Below are 15,534 nucleotides of genomic sequence, written 5' to 3'. Positions count from 1 at the left end.
TACCAGCAGTGCTGCCATCCAGCACCATGTGCAGCAATTTGTCCCCATTTGAGTTTCCCTGTTCCCAAAGAGGTGGCACCCCCAAAGTACACTGTCCTCCCCCAGCCCAGGCTCACACCAGCAGCTCCTTCCTTCCAAGCAGCACGGGCAGGCAGCACCAGCACCCCAGTGAAACCTCAGAGATGCTTCCAGCAGGAACCCAGGAGAACAAGCAGCAGCTAAAATCAGCTCAGCATCCAAACAGCAGCCTGGCTGATCCTCCCATTCCCACAGCTGGCTGTTAGTGTGGCAGCCATGCCGTGGCACACTCCTCCAGCTGAGCTTCACAGGCTGCACACACCAACAGGGTCCAGCTCAGCTGCAGCCAAGTGCAGGGGAAAAAATATCTGCCACAGCCCAAGTCTCTTTCTAGGGCAGAGCAGCCAAAGATTTAAACAGTTTTGGAATGCAGCCTCAAAACCAGCACTGAAAATGTTTTATAACTTCATATAAATTGATAGCTGACCCCCACTGATACTCCCAGGAACAGATGAAAAGCAGACCCAGACAACTGAAAGAATTTAAGTCATTGAGAAACACACAGAGTGCTGGAAAAGACTGGAGAAGAGGAAAGAGATGAAGAGAGGAGTTAACAGTAAAGGTAAAGTGTGTATTGGCAAGCAGGTATTGGAGCTGGGATTGACAGCAGCCAGGCTGGAGGCATTGGTGTGGGATTGACATTGCAGAGCTCAGCTCACCTGCAGCCAGAAAAGGTTGAGTACTGGGGCTACTGAGTATTCTTCTGCCAAGCACCAGTTAAGCCCTGGGAAGCAGGTGCTAGAGGGCCCCCAGCTGAGGTTTCCATGGAGATATCCCAGCTGGGATCACAAACTGGATGTTGTCAGGTAGGAGAGGGTAGATGGGATGGATCCTGCTTGGCTCTCCCCTCTCTCTATCAATCATCTCACTGTCATCTTGCCCTCTCGAGAGGCTGGCAGCCTGTACCACTTCCCCAAACCCCTGGTCCCCCAGAGAACTCAGCTGGAGCCAGACACAAGGCTGCATCACAAGGGCAGGGGGTTAAGGCCTTCCAAGCCTCAGAGCCAGGTTGAATGCAGGACCAAGTCAAATCTGGAGCTGACTTGCTGTCAGGCAGCCCAGGGGAATGCTGTGTGGAGGAGCCATGGACTGGGCATGCTGTAGTGTGAGTGAGAATGCCCTGAAATCCCAGCACACAGCCCAGGGTTCAGGTGATGCTGCCATTCACCAGCAAATCGTGGCAGGTTGAAAGCAGCAATTACAGTAACGAGCTTCTCCATCACTGCGCTGCTGAAGACCTGAGTCCTTTGGCCAGTTTGCAGTAAATTTCGTTTGCTGCACTCCCAGGATAAAAGGAGGATCTCAAAAGCAAAAATAATTAAAGGAGAATGTTCAATTGAAGAGAGTTTGGTCATCAGAAAATGCAGAAAATTAAGAAGGAGGAAGTGATAAAGGATTTCAGGATACTGCCAAGAGCTGCAAGAGAAAAAGAAAATCCCCCCTCTTACACCTCAGCTTTTTAATATCACCTTGAATTTCCTGAGGACAGAAGAGAGCCTGAGTCTCTGAATACCAGCACTGCAGAGCTGCCTCAGTCTGCAGGGCCCTGTGAAGAGATGCAGCTGTCTCTTAAATAACAGCAGTTGACACCAGTTGTGAATAGATGTGTGATCGTGGCTGCAGCCGTCACAGCCCAGGATCTGGTTTCAAATGAAGCCCCATTCATCCATCCAGTGCCCATCACAGGGTTATTAAAGGAGTATCTGTCACAAAACCACAATGCCTTTAAATGCTTGAAAAAGGGCACAACAAAAATAAGCCTGCTTAGCTTATATACTTTCCTCTGGGTGACGTGATTCTTGGAATTGTTTAGCAAAAATAAATTATAAATATGATGGGCAGGGAAAATACATTATATGAGCAGGGTGAGGTTTGTATTGACCTCACCCTGTGTAGAGTTTGGCTGTCTGTTTGTTGTTCCAGGCTTGGGGGGTAGGTATGAGAGACAGTGGCAGGGAGTTTTTTTGGGTAGCAGAGTGCACAGCCCCAGCTCTCCAGGTGTCCTGCTCCAGAGCCCTGGCTCAGCGCACTCCCTCCAGGACACAAATGGAAAGCCATTCCTGCTTTGGATGCAGCAGGGAGAGCATCTCCAGCAGCAGGTCAGGGCCAAGTTCAGGCCAAATGGAATGTGCTATGTCAAGGGCAAATGAGGGGTGTTGGTTTGTTTACTCATCAGGACTAAATCCATGTTCTGTGTTTTTAAAAAATTGCATTTAGCTAAACTGAAAGTCAAGCATAGACATCATGTCTGTCTTGAGTGAATGGTTCCAGCTGATACCATCTCACACTCACAAGCAAACTCTTACATGAGACAACAAAGTCTTCTTCTTCTCTGCAACTGTGCAGCTCCTCTTACTACTTTTTATTCACTGCCTGTTGCACTGGGCAAAACTGCCATCTTCTGGCACCTGAACAGGTACCCTCCTGTCCTGCCACCAGCAGGTCACCTCCTGCCCCACTGCCTCTCTGGGTGACATGCAGGCACAGGGATCAAAGGAAAAGAGCACTGTTCATGCACAGACATGCTCTATTATATTCACAGTACATTGAAAGCATCTCAGAGCATTAGATTGATGCTCCTGGGGCCAGAGGTGGACATTTATGCCCTGTAATGCACATCAAACCCCTTTTAAGAGAAACTGGGCTGTCTGCGTGCAGGCTTAATGGTGGTGAGAAAGACTGTGGTGCGTGATGCAGGTCTGTGTTTATAGTTCATATTAAATGGTAATCCAAATTCCTCTTTTCTTTATAAATTGTTTTTTAAATTGTCTTAAATGTGGATGGAAAACTGGATTGTGGTCATATGTGCAAAGGTGTTGGGTTCCTCTACATAAATGTTTCATGCCAAAAGACAGGACTTCCTACCCCAAGTTTCAGCCTAGGGAGGCATTGCCTGTGTTCATAGATTTTAAGCCTAAAGCAGAATAAAGTTACATGTTTTAAACTGTCCAAGCATTTTAGAAGCTAAATCTCCTCTCTGTTCCCCCAAATCCCCAATTTGTACTCCCAGATTATCACCATTTAAGTGGAGTACTGGATTCTTTCCAAGAGGTGCATCTCGTGCAGCCCCAGCCCTGTGCTGAGTTTCAAACCGAAGCAGTGACTCTCCTGTGCAGATTCATCTCCCTTCTTTGAGCTGACTGGAAGCAAGGCATGGCATGTCCCTCCCTCCCTTCCCAGCACAGAAGGCATGTCCAAAGGGGACTCGACCTGTATGTTCTGGGAGCAAGACCTGTATGCTGCAGCTCTTATCTGAATAAACCCTGGCAGAAACAGGTTTTGTGTACAGAATCCAACACAATGGACTGATTTGGACCCTTGTTCCTCAGGGAATAAAAATAGCAAGTTAATATTAAAACTGTGTATTTTCACAGATTGCAGGCGGGACTCACAACACACCATGCTTAATTTCCTGCTTTCAGTTCCCTATCAGATTTTATGCTTAGCTTACTGAGGTTTGTTTTTCCCCAGAATAGGATATTTTTTTCCTTTAGCTACAATACATTCAGCCATGAAAAATGAGATTGAAAAAGATTAATAGGAAGCTGAAGGATTCATCTGAGATTGACAAAGATTAATGTGTGTCTTATTCTTAGCTGTTTTCTTTCTCTTTTCCCTTCTTCTCTTAGCTACCTAGACAGCTTAGATCGAATTGGAGCTGCAGACTACCAGCCCACGGAGCAGGATATCCTCCGAACCAGGGTCAAAACAACTGGCATCGTAGAAACCCATTTCACATTCAAAAACCTCCACTTCAGGTTAGTCTGAAACTGTACAGTAAATTTGCAGAACAACTATTTATCAAAGGGTTTCCCCATAGTTCCTAAAGGAGAAGTTGTTAAATTGCTGGTTAATGCATGGACAGCTCCCACTGCAGAAGACACAGCACTTTGGAGGGTCAACAAAATGAAAAGTTTGGCAATCCTGTCTTGAAAGTCACTGCCTGTTCTGATAGAACATGGCAGCTTCTTCTAACCCAAACACCTCTTTGCTGGAATGTATAATGAAAGACTGACCCCCAAATATGATCAAACCTCATAAATGTAAAAATATTTGGCCAGATCTTTTCTCTTAAGTGGGTCAGTGACATGTATTTAACACAATACATTAACCCTCATGATGCCATCCAGTAGAGAGAAGAGGGCACAACAACAGAAAGCCACACACAAACAGTATTTAGAGCATATAAAAGTCAAGAGTGTGTGGTCTCCACCTCTACTGATCCTTTGGGACCCAGCACTCTGCTAAGGCTCTCCCACGGATCCGCACATCCCTGTCTGTAACTGCTCCTCCTGGCTCTCCTCAGCTGCAGGCCCTGGAGGAGAAGACCAAGCTAGCAGTGAAAGACCCACTGCTTTGTGCTTGGATCCTCCCAGGACCCACGCGGTCAGAGAATGCCCAGAATGCTCAAGTTCCCTGGTAGCTGGGAGGAGTGGGTGGTGATGGTGCTCCCCTGTGCCGCAGGCTCTTCGATGTCGGGGGCCAGCGGTCAGAGCGCAAGAAGTGGATTCACTGCTTTGAGGACGTCACAGCGATCATCTTCTGTGTCGCGCTGAGTGGCTACGACCAGGTGCTCCATGAAGACGAAACCACGGTGAGTCTAAGTGGGTCTTGGAGGCCCCAACAGCTCTGTGGGGGATACTGCATAGCCAGCAACTCCTCAGAGATCGCCGAATGCTCCCTGGGGTGCTACAGCAATGTGCTTTTGTCCATCGCTCCCCCTTGGCTCTGAAGTCCTGGGGAGAGCTCTCCTTCTTCATGTTCTTTGATACGAAGTCTGCATACCCAGGTAATGCTTCCTTACACTGGTAAAGGCAAAGTGTTTGCTTCTCCTTTCTAGCCAACCTGTGTTCTCAAAATGCATAACAGGAACCTATAACCAGCATGAGGATACAGCTGGGTGCTTTAAAACAGGGAAGCAGTCAGGCCATGGTGCAGAGGTGCAGGACAGCAGTGCACGCCCAGGGCTCAGCCCAGGAATGGAACCTATTTAGGATACAGAAAATCGTTTTCTTTAGTGAGAATGGAACTGTTTAAGTCTTCAGGTAATTTGCTCTAGGAGAGATTTATGACTTCCCGCTGTGACATTAGGCTCAAAATACCATCTGGAAATAAAGCTGGTGAGGACCTGTGTGCTCCCTGGTATTAGAATGCAATTAATACAAGTTACTTGAATACACAAAAAAGGATGCAGTAAGACTCGTTACTGTATTCTGATCATTCATTCAGTATGATGGGGATGCATGTTTTTGAGACTAAGGACAACTGCTGTGGGCACCCAGTTACATTTGTCTAATGAAAAGGAATTGGAGGCCATACTCAGTAATGATTTCATCGGTGCCCAATCTGCAGCAGCAGCATGAAGTGCTTGCTCCTGCCAGCTCTGTCTTTCTGAGGCTTTTTATTCTCCTGCTGGTAAAGATGTCAGGCTTGCAGAAAGCTGTGGATGAATTCAATGGAAATATTGCTGTTAGGTGACATTTGTCTCGTCCCAAAAAGACTGGGGGGGCTGTAGTTTCTAGCCTCTGAGCCAGGTTTATGAGCTCTAGCAAATTCTTTGATGAAATCACCTGGTTGTTTGAATCATTTCGATGCCAGAATTCTGGATGATATTAACCTTACCAGTCACAGGACTGGTAACAGCATGAAGCATGTGTCAAGGAGAAGTTTAGGCTGGAAATTAGGAAAAGGTTCTTCACCCAGAGTGTGGTCAGGCACTGGAACAGGCTCACCAGGGAAGTAGTCACAGCACCAAGCCTGACAGAGTTCAAGAAGCATTTTGACAATGCTCTCAGGCACTTGGTGTGACTCTTGGGGTTGTTCTGTGCAGGACCAGGAGTTGGATTGGATGGTCCTTGTGATTCTGTGATCATGACTGTGTGTCCCTCCAGACTGACTGAGATACTCTACATCCTGTCATGTCCACTTATTTATAATCCCCAGTTGTCTCCTCCCTCTGACCCTGGCCCTGATACGTTCAAGGATGCTCGGCCCTGTAGGATTTACTGGGAAGGGACCAAAATCTCCTGATGTGATTTGAAAAATCCAGCCATTAGCTCAACACTATAGAGCTCTGCAGCTGGGCAGCAAAATCAGCCAGGAGACACAAAAGAGCACAGAGGGAGAGGGCAGGTCCAGGAGCAGGGAGCAAAGCTGTGATATGAGTAGAGAGCAAGGTGCTCTGTAAGTACAGCTTGGATTGTGACACCCAAGTTATGAAGCCAAAGGCAGCTTTTAATACAGGTCACCTTTGGGTGCCCATCTACGCAAGTCAGAGCCTGTGATTCAAAGCCATGGAGCACAAAATGGAATGGCCTGAATGCCAATGCCATTTTGTAAATGTCAGCCTTTACTCTGCTCCTCTGAACTGGAGGTTGGAGCATCTCTCCTGGGGAGAGCCCTGCCAGTGATTGTCCCTCACCCAGCACCGCCCCAGAGCCAGCTCAGCCTGCCCCCTGAAGTGCCACGCTGCAGAAACTGGGCTTTATGCATCTCCAGCTTTCCCTTTGCAGCAGGAGAGCAGCCTGGTGCAGCTCTGGCACAGCACTGACATTTGCTTGCTATTTCAGTCCCTGTTCACAACACATTTTGGGGGGTGCTGAGCAACAGGAGGGCAGAGGCAGCTGCTGCTCATTTACACATTCGGCGTAAACGGGGAAAGCATTCGGCACCACCAGCACGCCGGCAGGACGCCCCTGCCTAACCCAAATAAACAGCCCTGAGCAAGGCCAGTGCACGCAGGAAAAAACAGTGGTGTTGGATCTTGCCTGCCCTATTATATCCCCATCACAAATGGCAGGTGGAAAACGTGGCACCCACAGACCCTGCCCCCTCCCAGGTGAACCCCCAAGCGTTTGCCCCCTCCTTGGTAAAGTGGTGCCTCCCCAAAAGCCCAGCAGTGAAACAGCATCTCCTCAGTCAGCTGATTTGCTGTCTGCATCCGTCACATCTGCCGGCTGTCATGACGTCAATCAGCTTTTATTGCTTCTCACTTGGAAACACAAAGAGGAGGCAGCTGAGAAAGTGAGCTGGATGCTGCTCCTCCAGCTTCATTTTTCAGAGACACTTACTACAGTCCAGGCACTTGCAGCTGTGTTGAGCCACTGAAGGTTTGGGGGCTGTACAGATGTCTCCATGAGTATGAAAGGACTTGCAGAGAGCTTTCATTGCTGGCATGGAGCCATGAGAGGAAAAGAACCCAACTGCGTATCAGGGTCCAAAAAACCCCTTCCAAAGCTGGGTGCACGTAGAGAATGGGTTTTCCTCCTGCACTCAGCACCCTGTTGTCAGTGAGTACAGGATTTCACAGGTGCTTTTTGCATTTCTGTAAGTCAAACCACACTTCAGGTGGAGGAAACTGCAGTTCAGATGCAGTCAGCATCACATGGACCAGGGACAGGCTCACCTTGGTAAGGTCCAGGTGGGACAAGTGTAGGGTCAGCTTGTGTCACTGGAAAAAGCTCACAAACAGGTTTATTGTGAATCCTTTCCACAGAGCTGGTTAAACGAGGCTGGGTGAAGCACTCTCTGACCTGTCCCTGCCCTTAAAATTCAAACACAGCTCTATGCTTGTAAAGTTGTTTTGTGGGTTATTGTGCTCTTTGTTTTAAAAGACTGAGCACCCATCCTCCAACAGCAGCTAAAACAAGATCGTTGTGTTTAAAGCTGTCCCTGCTTCTTAAGGGCAGGCAGTCTTTTATAAGGGATGTATTTTCTCTCTAATTCCCTGTCACAAAGAGCCACACAGCAGGAGTTGAGAAAAGCAAGTACTCTCCAATGTCCAGATCAGAAAGGCATAAAAAAACTAAAGAAAACTTTCTGCATCTGTGATTTTTAGGCCCATACACCCATAAAGATCACACTTTTCACAGAAACTCCCAGTACTGCTGAATCCAACTTCTCCCTTTGCTTCCAACACCTTATGCTGCTGTTGGCAAATCTAAACTGTGTCCCTGTGTGCCCAGCTCCCAGGGGAGAGGAACAAGGCATGAGAGAGATTCAAGCAATGCCTTCATCAGTCCCATTGCTGCCATCAGCCCAAGCCAGAGCTCATGTGGCAAAACCTTCTGCCCAACCCGTCCAACACACAGGGCACTGCCCTCAAGGGTGCACACCTGCCTGTGCCTTTACCAAGTCCTTCACAAGGACCTGCCAGGCTCTCTGCCATATTTGTACACAGTGGGAACATCCTGCTTTAACTGGCAGAACACCTCCCTGCATTATGTCTTTGCATAACAAGGCTGTTTCCTCTCATTTGTGACTGATCTTTTTGTTTCGTAAGTTGAAGTTACAGAAGGAAATGCCTCAGCTCTGTAATCTGGGAAGAGAGAGGGACAGTCATATCACTCAGTAAAACTAGAGAAGATGATTCACAAAGGTAGATTTCCATTGTTCTTTCTAAATGGAATTCTTAATGGAATGGGACCTGCCATGGGAACTGAGACTATCCTCTGTTTTTTCACCTTGCAAATTCAAAGGAGTCATAGCAAGAGACTAAAAAGAGAGGGAGGTGTTGATGCTGCACATTGCTGCCTCTGAAGCTAAGATATTTAGGTCAATCATTTCTAGGCAAGACATGCAAGTATTGTTTGTGTCCCTGTTGCTGAGGATGGGATGGGTGGAAGCTCTGTGCTGGTAACCCTTGGTGCATTAGTGTTGCCCTGTTGGTTTGTATCACACTGCTTGACCTGGTTAGCATGCTCTCTCTGCTGTCATTGGGCAAGGAAAATAGAATTGCAGTGCTCAGAAATTGCCTTAGGAGTGACAAAGCAAGCCAAAGTGGCTTGAACATCTTAATATAAGCAGGAGGGGGAATATGGAGTTGCTGTGCTTAGGATAACCATCAGTGTCCTTACAGTTCATGTGACAGCTAGCACTTAATCACCAAGGAAAACAGAAAATATTGAAAAAACTGGGTGTTGCAGAAAACCAGGTCTCCTCCCATACTCTGGGTAAAAAAAATGGGTTTTATAAGTGTGTTTCTGCCTGGACAGAGTCTTGACCACAGCATCCTTTCTCCCTCATGCTGAGTGAAAAGCTGTTTGCTCTTCACATCAGTGACGGCTGTGCCATGACATCTGAACTCAGCTATAAGCAATTCTCTCTCTTGTCCTGTGCAGGAAAAGTTAACTGGACTTTGAATATGCATGGGCAAGTGGTTACTCCTGTGTAACATGGTTGTTGGAACTACTTTTCTTGTTGGGGTACGAAATATTTGCCAGTGTAAGGATTTAAAATACCAGTTTTGAAATAGGAAGTGACATTAAGAAATTAATGTCTGAAGAGCTCTTCCCTTAGTAAAAGACCCAACATAAAGTGAGAAATGGCAGCATGATGGGTCCAAAAGCAGGTGAAATAATTTGTGTCACTTCATCTAAAAGTATGAGGAGCATAATCTTTAGTGCCTCCCAGCAGAATAGGCACATCTGGTCCATCACAGCAGAAAGGGGCCCCAGTCAAGTTCTAAGGGACTAAACTGATCTTCCATTGTGGATTTACTGGGAGGAGGGAGATTATATGGGGGATTTAATTTCTTATTCCTCCTTTAGCAGCAGTCTGTCCTTTTACATGTGGTACCCAGACACTGCTTCCTCATCCTTGTCTCTGCACCTGGGTCTGCCTGAGCTGTTACAGGGCTCCTACAAACATCTATTGAACTAGTAACACTTGGGGAGGGAAAGGAAAGGGAGACAGTGAGGATTCCTGATGCTAGCCAGCATCAGGACAGCTTGTGCCCATGCATGGGCTCCCAAGAGCCCTCCTGGGATGCAACAGCATTTCCCATATGGCATCCAGGTATGACAACAGAAGCATCCGTGCCTGCTCACCAGAATATTGCTCTGCACCTTTGCCACACACAGAAAGGAATTTATGACTTCTGAATAACATCATCTTCTGGGTTTGGAATAATGTCATCTTCTCTTTAGTAGTGGGGAAGGAAAAGGTGGATTTTAAGACCAAAACATTTCCCACATAAATAAGGATGAGTGGGCAGAGTAGTTCATTATGTTTATTTGTCTGACTGGCAGAGCTGGAGGAAAAATCAACGTGTAGAGATCAGAAAGGCAGGTCAGACAGCCTTAGGAAGCTTTGAACCTTGTTTCTGGAATCTGAAAGGAATAGAGATCTTTTAGTGTAACCCTCATGTTGTTACACTATCATCAGTAGGATGTATTGGTTTGTGCTGTGTGTATACAATTCTGTGATTCTGTATTCTGGTTACCACTGAACACTAAGTCACTGTTTGTTGGGAAAACAATCTCATTTCCTAACATTCACTAACGCAAATTGATCAACTTGGATCAGAGAAGTAGGAGGACTTCTGCAGGATCCTTACCTAGTCTTACAACTGTAGAAAAGTTGGCTTCACCTAACCATGAAGCCCAGCTCAGAAGTCCTCAGCCTCTGTTTCTTAGACAAACTTGTTATCACCCTGTGGTGCTCCCCATGCCATGAAGAGCAGTTTCACCCTTCTGCTCCCCACCAGGGCTGTGCAGTGTGGTGCCATGGCACGAGGCTGCCCAGGTGGCTGATGGCTGCTGTGGATGAGCTGTGGGTTTAGCCCACAAGCAGCATTCCCGTGTTTCTCCACAATTTTGGTTTAAATGAGCAAGGATTATAAAAATGTAATTTAAAATGTTCTGTGAGGGACCCTGCTTTAAAAAATGGTTAATTGTACTCGCTTTCTGTTCCCCTGACCACGTTCCACTTCATTCTCTCCTCCCAAAGGCTTTGAATATCTAAGGATCTCCTGCACAAAACCTTTGTACACCAGGTTTCTATGTGGTTACAATTTTCGCACCACAAGTAGCAAAGGGGAGCATTGCTCCAGGGGCTCCCACAACAGCCAGTACCAAATGGGTTAGCAAAACCCAGCCCACAGGCACAGGCTGATCCAGATAAACAGCGTGTTACAACAGAGACCCAATGAGCAAATGCTTTGTTTGTATGTGATCGCGTCGTCCCTGTGTGTCAATACAAACGGTGGGAAATGTGTGGTCATTCAAGACAGGGCACAGGAAATCACGTGTCCTGTTTCACTTTGGGCTGGATCAGATGTTTCTTTCATCCATGAAGCTTCTTCTGTCTATATAAACCATTCAGTAGACACTAAAGCACATCAATGAAAAGGAAAGTGTTAACCAGTGAAGTGCTGGGCTCAACTTCATGCCAGCACAGGTGTGAAATGGAGTGGGAGAGGGGTGAAGCCCCCCAGCTGACTCATGTACCACTCCACATTCCCAAATCCAGGGCTGGTGGGAACAGGACATGCTGCACCCACCCCAAAAACCCCCCAGTAACAAGCCCGTGCAGCCCCGTTCTCTCCAGTGTCTCTGTGGTGATGGCTGTAACTGGTTTCTTACGCGCACTGGCGGGTTTGGGGAGCGCAGTCCTGAGGAGATCCCGCTGGAAAAGCCGAGGAGCCGGTCTGGTCTGTACCATGCTTTGCCTTTGATAACCCCCTGACTCTTGGGTGTGCTTCATCCTCACATCCTCACCGCGCCTGCTCTCTGCGCTACCCGGCTCCCGGCTGAGAGACGGCCACGCGACCGGCGTGCGCGCTCCGGCGTCGGCCTCGGCGCCACACGTCGCCAGCCTCGGCACCTCCACAGCTTTTCCTCGGCCGTCTGACCTTATCTAGCCAAACAAAGGCCAAAAAATGAGCATTTGAGAGACCAACCAAATTTGGCAGGTATGAAGCTTCTCTTGAACCGAGAAAAAAAAAAAAAAAAAGAAAACCGAATTGGGAGTTGAAAGCAGCAGGGAACATGACACTTGGTTGACTTTGCCGTGAGCTCTTTCCACCACCGTAAACCCATGTGGCGAGCTTTGCAACTCTCTAACTGGTCTGGTTTTTCCATCTCTCTCCTTTTCCGTGTCCTTTTTTTGCATGACCTATAACCAAGAAGTTGACTTCTCTCTGTGCGTACATTTGGATGTATGGCTCTTCTGCTAATCTTCTTCTAGAGGCATGAGCTAACACCAGTGGTAGCTGCCTGACTTCTAGTCTGGTTGTTCTTAGATGTTCTTTGTTATGTTTTTCCTTTTTGTACTATTTTCTCCTCCTTTTTCACTTTTTTCCTCTCTGCGAGACACTTTCTGTTGAGCCGTCTTCCAAGAGAACTAAAACCAAAAAGTTCAAAAATTAAGAGCACAACAACAGAAAATACTAAACAAAATAACAAAACCAGTCAAAGGTCACGGCAAGGTCATTTCCAAAATTATGTCACCTTGATGTCTGCTTCCAACTCTAGATTAATTCAAGGATCTACCAGTCCTTGGTTAATGTAACCAGTTGTGTGCCGCACACATTCGAGAAAGTGGAAAAACATTTTAGAAAAATTATTGAAAACGTTTTAGAAAATCTGCATGAGCTACACCGACACATAAATCTGATCAAAGGGCAAAAATAATTCTCCATCCATGCATGGTGCATGATGATTTCTATGAGCTGGGATCCTGTAAATTAATGTTATGCAAAATCAAAACAGCTCTGTATTGTTAAATGCCCTTAAGTTACTAATTGTATATCAAATGTAATAGGGATTGCATCTGTGTATGTATATGTTCAGCTGTATGTATACATAAATTTATTATGTATATTGTAGATTTTCTTTTTTGTTGCTTTCCTCCTTAATTTAGTTGTTTTAGATTTCCCTACATGTTGAACATCCCTGGGTCACTGGCTTTGGCCTGATGTGATCTTTCCTTTCTGTTGCAGAACCGCATGCACGAATCTCTGAAGCTTTTTGACAGCATCTGCAACAACAAATGGTTCACAGATACTTCTATCATCCTGTTTCTAAACAAGAAGGACATATTTGAGGAGAAAATTAAGAAATCTCCACTGAGTATCTGCTTTCCTGAGTACACAGGTAATGAGAAATGTGGCTGCACAGGAGTGCTTACCAAAGGGACCACAGAGCTCTCCCCAGCCAGGCTGATGCTGTAGTGTATTGCAGGCAAGGAGGCTAAAGATGCAGAGCTAGAGCTCCCATTGGCTTCACTACAGGTTTTATTTCAGTAAGTGCCAAAGCATCACCCCCACCATGGCCCACTTAAAGGAGGAGGATGACTTGACCCAAGTTCTTTGCTGGCAAAGGGCCGCCAACACTGATTCAGGTGTGTGATTTGTGCCTCACCAGTGGGTTAGATGCCAAGCCATCACCTGCAGGTCTGGGGCCACTCTGCACTCCCCAAACCCAAGTGCACTGGTTCCCTGTGTCACACAGGATCATGAACCTTCTTGCAGGTCGTTTATAAATGGGTGACAGGAGACCAACACACAGGGTTTGTTAGGTTGTCCTCAGCTGGAGTACAGCTTTGTTCTTTCGTACCCAACCATGGTCCCTTATGGCCACAACAAGAATCCCTCTGCAGTTCCTGGCCACTTTCTCCACTTCCACTGCAGGGCTGTAAAATCATCATGATCCTGGAAACATTTATGTCCAGGCTGGATGGGGCTCTCAGCAACCTGACCTGGTTGAAGTTGTTCCTGCTCACTGCAGAGGGGTTAAATTAGATGACCTTTAAAGATCCCTTCCAGCCCAAACCATTCTATGATTCCATGATCAGCCCTCCAGTATGCAGACAGCAGGTCTCACAGCTTGGCTGCTTCAGCTCAAGCAATACATTGGCATCACAGCAGTTGAAAAGCCCCACTTTTGCTCTCAAGTTGGCCGACATAAAGTGTCTGGACATGAAAACACTTCCAGTTAAATGCAGGTAGAAAACAAGGTGTTTCATATTTGATTTTCCCATACCTCTTAACCCATAGTACAGGCAGAGGAGAGCCACAGTGAGCTGTGCCCTGAGCTTGGCTGGGGAGAAGCAGGCCTTGGTGATCCGTGGAGCTGAGAGCAGGAGCTCTGGGACGGGCAGTGTGCGAGAAGCCCCCGCCCCTGCTGCCTGCCTGGCATCTGACCCGCTAATGATGGCAACACATCACCCATGCAAAGGCTGCAGCTGCACCCCGCTGCTTCCCTCTGCATCTCGCCAGCTTCCACAAACCCTCATTACCATTCTGAGATGGCACAAAAATAAACTTTTATCGTCATGAATTATTTAAACTCACCGGAGACATCCAGATGAATCAAGCCGACAGACAGAGAAGCCAATCTGTTTGTCAGGAAACAGTTGTGAACCAGGAGCACCAGGAGTGTCACAGTTCTGGGCAGACCAACAAATTATTAACCAGAGCTTCTTATCTCTGAGCACTTGATTTTTCACTGTGAATAGACAAAAGTGATCCCTCATCGCTGCTTTGGGCTGAATGGTCTGTGGCCATGGAGCTGAACAACTCCAGCTGAATTCAGAACATCTGCAGGCTTCCTCTCCAGGGAAGATTTTGGTGTTTGTTACTACCAGCACATTTCAGCCATCTAGTCATCTGCTTGGTCCAGACAGAACCAACATATTCCCAACATCTTTGTCTGAAAAGATCTAATCATGGAAATTTCAGTCTTTACAGCTGGGCTCACAATAATGCCTACCCCAAATTTTCCTGGCTGCAAATTAGATTGCTGCTTTTGGATGGCTTGTAGAGCAGCTCATCACCATCTTCTTTATAGCAGTGCTTGTCTGTACTGGATGGTTTCTGTCATGTCCTCTTCCTTTCCCTTTTCTCAGTGAAGCAAACCCTCACCTCTCACTCCTTCCTGATCACATTTTGTGCAGCTGATTTTGTAGATATTCACTGGTGTCTCCCAGAAACCTCACTCTGAAATAACATTCTCACAGAACCCCTGATGTCAGAGAGACAGAACAAGAAGGAATGTCATTTTATATATTCCTTCTCAAGTTCTCCCAGCCCAAGAGGGAAGTTCAGTGGGGGAGGCAGACATTCATACACATGGCTAAGCTCTTGGCTGATAAAACAGAGGAAAGCAAAGCTTCTGTCTGGAGCACTTCAGCCACAAGTGAACCAAACCAACCTTCCCCAAGTCTCAGGGCACCCCAAATGTGCTCTAAATTCCTTCAGGATGCTTTTCTGGAAGCTGGGAGTTCCCCACAATGCCAGAGACCCTCAATAGATCTCTTGTCTCTCTTGTGCCATCAGAGAGGGCAGGAAGTCTGACTGCTGAAAGTTCTTTTACTGATCCAACAGGGATCTGAGGTAAGGAGTTATCTCACCCCCAGGTGTTCAGCAATGCTGTTAGCTGTGCTGACATTCAGCCCAGGCTTTAGACCCAAGCACACACTTCAGTCTGCTCGCCCCTGCTTTGCTGGCCACAGCCCACAGGATGAAACCCTCGTGGCCTCATGAAAAAGCAGCATTATTAGAATGTTGCCCTGGAGTTAAAAAGAATTATTTGATAAAAGCCTATAAACTGAACAAGCAGACTTTCAACATCACAAGTAGGTTCCACAAAATGCTTTTAATGAAATGAAATTTCTGATGTCCATTAGTTCTGCTGACAGGGAATTATTAGAAGACTGCATCCACAAATTTGCCTG

At 46.8% G+C, this 15,534-nt stretch overlaps 1 protein-coding gene across 2 annotated transcripts in view; it reads left to right on the top strand.

The window, feature by feature from the left end:
• GNAO1 (G protein subunit alpha o1) overlaps positions 1 to 15,534 on the top strand; it is a 141,256-nt gene that overhangs the window by 111,879 nt on the left and 13,843 nt on the right. Inside the window, exons 5-7 of one of the 2 annotated variants that reach the window (XM_064387336.1) lie at positions 3,708 to 3,836; positions 4,543 to 4,672; positions 12,800 to 12,953. In XM_064387336.1, coding sequence (XP_064243406.1) covers positions 3,708 to 3,836; positions 4,543 to 4,672; positions 12,800 to 12,953 — 413 coding nt within the window. The remainder of the gene's footprint in view (positions 1 to 3,707; positions 3,837 to 4,542; positions 4,673 to 12,799; positions 12,954 to 15,534) is intronic. The other variant, XM_064387335.1, reaches the window with a different exon arrangement.

The sequence above is a fragment of the Passer domesticus genome, chromosome 12 (genome assembly GCF_036417665.1).
Source record: "Passer domesticus isolate bPasDom1 chromosome 12, bPasDom1.hap1, whole genome shotgun sequence".
In the NCBI taxonomy this organism is placed as follows: Eukaryota; Metazoa; Chordata; class Aves; order Passeriformes; family Passeridae; genus Passer; species Passer domesticus.
Note: the sequence above shows the minus strand (reverse complement) of the source record. Positions and strands in the feature narration are given on the sequence as shown.